This window comes from Ipomoea triloba, chromosome 13 (genome assembly GCF_003576645.1).
Source record: "Ipomoea triloba cultivar NCNSP0323 chromosome 13, ASM357664v1".
Taxonomy (NCBI): Eukaryota; Viridiplantae; Streptophyta; class Magnoliopsida; order Solanales; family Convolvulaceae; genus Ipomoea; species Ipomoea triloba.
Genome location: NC_044928.1, coordinates 1354775 through 1360734, shown reverse-complemented (window position 1 = coordinate 1360734; position 5960 = coordinate 1354775). Strand labels below are relative to the sequence as shown.

The following is a 5960-nucleotide window of genomic DNA, read 5'->3' as shown; positions in this document are numbered from 1 at the left end:
TTGTCGATTTTTCTTGTTTTATTTGGAAATTAAAGATTCTTTTTCTTTGATTTGAAACAAATTCCATATGTAATATAGTTGTTATACCGTGGACCATGCACCATGGCTGATACTGCAGTTATGTTGAACGGATACTGCAGTTGTGTTGAACTGATACTACAGTTGTGTTGAAAGGGAACTGCAGTTGTGCGAAACAGAGGCCATTTCATCTGTCTGAAACTGCAGCTAGTTGTGTGAAACAGAGGCCGTTTCATCCGTCTGAAACTGCAGTTGTGTTGAACGGATACTGCAGTTGTGTTGAACTGATACTGCAGTGTGTTGAACGGATGAAACGACCTCTGTTCTGCGCAACTGTAATATCTGTTCAACACAACAGCAGTATCCGTTCAACACAACTACAGTATTAGCCATGACCATGGTCCACAATATAATTTGCGTATGGGGGTCATATTTGAAACAAATTCTTTCTGAATAAAAGTCAAGAAAATACACCGTATAGAACAAAACAAATTACTACATTTTTGTCACTCCCTAATATGGATTTTTTTTTTTTTTTGTGTTTGAATAATTTTATCACTTTGTTTTAATATAACTAAACTAATGAATTTTATTTTGTGTAAATAATTTAAATATTTTTACTATATATATTTTGAAAATTTTTAATAAGACTCACTATCTATAATGGGCACTCACATCAAGAGCTTGGCATACGTCCAGCTCGGCATAATCCGAACTCGGCATACGTCCAGCTCGGCATACTCCGAACTCGGCATACTCCCAGTTCGGCATACTCCGAACTCGACATACGTCCAACTTGTCAATTTTGAACTCGGCATACGTCCAACTCGTCATACTCCGAACTCGGCACACTTTCAGTTCAACATACTTTGAACTCGACATACTTCTAGTTCAGCATACCTTCAATTTGGCACACTTTCGTTCATCATACTTCTAGTAGAGAATCAAAGGACATACATAGATTGTATCCTCTTCTCGTTTGATACATACTTCATTGTAACCGATACTTTGGATTTTGAAATATACCATCCAAATTTTTCGCGCTTACAATAACAAATTCTTAAGAGAGAAATAAAACCTAATCTTAGTCTTACATTTAGAAAAATTGGACGGATTAGATCGATTTTTTTAAAAGAAAAAAGAAAAAAGCGGAGGCAAATTCAAAGACACTCAATAATGTGTAAGAACGAAAGACGGCGTTTTTAGTTTTTACTGTGAAACATGAAATTTAAATCGATTTCAATGTGAAATAAAGTATATATATATATATATATATATATATAGTTGTCTGTTACTGTTAGTCATATACTCATATGATGCCTCGTAGGAAACAGCTGAGATAGTGAGATGCATGCATGCGCGCATGCTGCAGTCAACTTCCCGCGTCCTCCTTTTACGAATGTATTGACGTTGTTACTAATTTTGGTTTATATACAGACTTTAACAGACGTTTACAAGGCGTTTACTAATGTATTGACGTTGTTCCACCTTTTCACCTAATTTCGAATGTAACTAAATTCCTTCGTTTAGTTAGATAAAATTATAATTCCACATATTTGTCTTGCTAAATTAAAACACGGAACATTAACAAAACAATAAGAGTTTCTTATATTTAATAATAATAACAATAATTTATTATTTAAATGAAAGTATTTAATAATATAGAAACTCCAATTTCGTTGTTTGCTTATCTTTTGTTTTGTTTTGTTTTATTTTTTTATTTTTAAAAATCTATAAATACAAATCTAATAAGAGCCAATAAAGTTAACCCTAACCGAAACTAAAAAAAAGTTGGGTGTAATTGTTTGTTGAAATGAATGATTCATATTATTTTGATTTTAATATTTTTATTATTCTTTCTATTTTAATTTATCCTTTATTATATCATTTACTTTTCTTAAATACCCATAATTCCGTTAGTGTAAAATTTAGTAACAGAATATTTCGTTAACTATTTATTATTGTTAACTTACTCATTGATTTTTATAAGGTCTTATGTTCGAATCCCATCCAATCAAAATTGACATAATTGATAAACATATACTATGAATATGCTAGAGTGTATTTAAAAAATACAAAATAAAATTTAACATGAACTTTAGTCAAATAATTAGAATCACGCATTGGACATTGATGAAACGGTACACCTAATTTAGAGTATATAATATTCAATATAGATGAGAAACTATTTCTATTATCATTGTCTTTTTGGGGAAGGAGGATTTGGTTCTATTTATGAAGGTGCACTGTGTCAAGTCACTAAAATTACAGTGAAGCACACTAGGGGACTAGATCAAATCAATAATTCATTTATGGCGAAACTGGCAACAAGAGAAAGAATAGATCATGCCAATAATTAATAGGATTTTGTGTTGCAAAAACTATGTTTTGGTATTATCCAGTAATGGTGCTTCCCTCTAAAATTGCTATTGCACCAGTTAATCCAATATTTCTGCCATAGGTCATAGTTATACATTCTCGAAATACTTACTTTTATGAAAAATTTGATAATCTTGCATTGATATACGGCATGATACTGAATGATACTTTGATAAATTCTGAAACACTAATTTAAAAATACACATTGGACATTGGATTATTTGTGCAATGCACTTGTGGTAACTAGTGTGGTGATATTGATGGAAATGAATTGCATTTTGAGCTAAAATAGCTTAGAGAGATTTTATCGAAAGAAAAGATAGGGGCAATGAGTATATTGAATTCATTGAAATAGATGGGCTGTTTTGCAAATGCTACTATTGCATACCGAATATTATTGACTATCCCAGTTACTGTTGCCTCTGCAGAATGGAGTTTTTCAAAGTTGAAATTGTTGAAATAATCTTACTTACGATCAAGTATGTTGCAAGAAAGACTCAATAGATTAACTTTAATCTCGATTAAAAATGAGCTTTTGGAAGAAGTTAATATCAAAAGTTTGGTAGATGACTGTGCGTCTAAATGTGCACGGTGTATGTCACTTTTTAAATAAACTTTTATATGTATTTTGTATACAATATTTATATTTTGATACAACTTTTTGAACAACTATTATTTATATATAGAAATTACTTAGGGGATGTTTGGTTGGGTGAAAACTTTTTCCATGTAGAGTGGAGGAAAATATTGTTTTGTGATGTTTGGTTCAAGGAATTCATTTTCCGTTGGAAAATGAATTGTTCAAATTTGAGGAAAACAAAATCCTTGGTTGGACCAAGGATTTTGTTTTCCATGGAGGGTGAGAAGAAAAATTAGTATGATTGGACAATTTTACTCCTTGTGTTCTTTCCTAATTATTATTACTTTTATTAATTTGTAGGGGTATATAGATCTTTATAATCGTTATTCTTACAATTCTAAATCCAACCAAACAACGAAATTAGTATTCCCAGTAATTTTTTCCACAAACCAAACAATGAAATTCATATTCTTAATAATTACTTTTCCATTGAATTTCAATTCCACCTCCCTTAAAATATTTTTCGTGAACCAAACGAACCCTTAAATAAAAAAGGCACGAAATTAAGATATTGCACGGGGCCCAATTTTTATTGCAACCGCCTGCTAGTATTGTTGCTGTGGTTTTATTGCGATATGATGCTTCCATCCGATCCCCACCCTCACCTCTATATAAACCAAACCAAACCATACAGCTTTTTAAATCCTTTTGAAGCTAAGAATTAAAAGAAACGCACAAACAAAATGGCCTTAGAGAAAAAGCCAAAACATTCTACTTCATTCTCTAGTGCACGGCTATGGGAAGATAGAATAAGTAATATCTTCAAGAAAGAAGCTGAAATTCAGTTTGATAATCTCCCAGCCCTATGTGTCTTCCAAGTCCCAAAACTTTTGATTGATCAAAACCCAGAAGCTTACACCCCTCAGTTGATAGGCATGGGGCCTTACCATCATCTCAAGCCCGAGCTCTATCACATGGAGAGATACAAGCTTGCAGCCATTAAACAGATTCTTGACCCCTCACAAATCCTCAACTTTCAACACACTGTTGTTGATAAATTTAGGCAAAAGGATCCCATGATTCGGGCTTGTTACAGCAGGTTCATGGACCTCCAAGAAGGCACTTTGGCTTGGATTATTGCCATTGATGGCTTGTTCTTGATCCACATTTTGCATACTCTTTCATGGGGTGACAATATTCTCACCCGGGACATAATCCTCCTCGAGAATCAGATTCCTGTAGTTCTTCTTAAAGAAATCTTGAAGCTGGTTGAACTATCATCACCTTCCAGTGATGATGATGAAGTATTCTCGATGTTGTTGAGGTTTTGCGAAGCGCATTCGCCTTTGAAAATCTCAACGGAAACCAGGAATTTCAATCATTTCCGACAACCTCTGCATCTGCTAGATCTCATGTACCATTTGATTGTCAAGGATCAAGGTCCAGCGTTGTCATCGTGCAGATTGGTTGAGGTTCCAATTCAGGAGATTTCTGTCCTACAAAAAGCCATAGTTGAAACCAAGTTGATTGTAGCTCAAGAACACAATGGCCAAGATCCAGACACGTTCCAAAACTTTGAGGAAATTATAAACGGTCTTGAGTCTATGGGTCTAAAACACACACGACATATTATAACGCCGGTTAAGGCTGTCTCCAACGTGATTCCATGGACCACCATTTCAGGGCTATTCAGGACAGCCACGAAGATTGACGGGGACGACGAAGACGAGATAACAATCCCTTCAGTGGCGTCCTTATGGCGCTACGCTTGTATCAGATGCTCCCCAATTCTACAAGGAGGGATCTGCAGCATCAAATTTGACGAACACGAAGCCACCCTTTACCTCCCAGTTATCACTCTAAACTCATGCTCAGAAGTTATTCTGAGAAACCTCGTAGCGTACGAGGCTTCCATGCTCAGATCAAGCTTGGAATTTGCGCGGTATGTGAATCTGATGAATGGGATTGTGGACACTGCGGAGGATGTTAGGATGCTGAGGCAAAATGGGGTGATCAAGGGCACTCTCAGTGACCAAGAAACTGCGGACCTCTTCAATGGTATGAAAAGGTTTTTCACAAAACCAGATAAGAGATCCAACATTGAGGTTGCCATCAAGAAGACCAATGAGTTCTATGATATGAGGATGATCGTCAGGGTGTATAGGAAGGTGAAGAAAAATGCACACATGACATGGAAAGTTTTTGCTGTTCTTTCATTCATTTTAACCCTAGCACTGTTGGCTTTCCAAACATTTTGTGGGTCCTACCGTTGCAGCAATCTTTGGGCCAAGGAGGAAGGATAGAAATAAGCAAGAAGTGGTGTTAGCCAATAAACCTTTCGACAAACTGTTCGTGATTGTTCATCTATTAAGGTAAACAATCATTAAGAAATAAAATTTAGAGTTTGGTTAATAAACAAACTGAATAGTGGTAAACTCGTTTGTTAAGAGATAGTGAACAAGTTCGTTTGAGTTTGTTTAGTAATGTTCGCGAACAAACTCGTTTATATTCGTTTAGTAATGTTTGCGAACAAGCTCGTTAAATGTCTGTTTAATAATAATGTTCGCGAACATATATAGTTGTGTTGCTTGATTGGTTATTGTTTGTGAACGTAGATTATGTCTTAGCTTGTTCATGAACAAAGAACCTGTGTAGGTGTTTGGTAATTAAGTATTCATGAACCTCTTCACGAACATACACGAACATGTTCGTGAACGTATTCGTTAACGTTAACAAACAAATTGGCTAACGTTAACAAACACATTCGTGAACGTGTTTGTTAACGTTAACGAACACGTTCGTGAACATGCTCGCGAACGTTAACAAACACTAATGAGCGCTTAACAAACGAACACAGACATGATTTTTAAAAACCCTAACAAACGAACACAAATACGGGCACTCCAAAATCCTTAACAAGCAAACACGAATAACCTCTATTTGTTTATGTTCGATTCGTTAGCAGCGCTATAGCCAGACCCCT

The 5960-nt window shown here is 35.0% G+C and overlaps 1 protein-coding gene across 1 annotated transcript; it reads left to right on the top strand.

Annotated features, from left to right (window-relative positions):
* Window positions 1–3720: 3720 nt before the first annotated feature.
* LOC116002305 (putative UPF0481 protein At3g02645) lies at window positions 3721–5280 on the top strand. The gene has a single exon (XM_031242409.1). The coding sequence runs from the start codon at window positions 3721–3723 to the stop codon at window positions 5278–5280; it is 1560 nt and encodes a 519-aa protein (XP_031098269.1).
* Window positions 5281–5960: the final 680 nt, after the last annotated feature.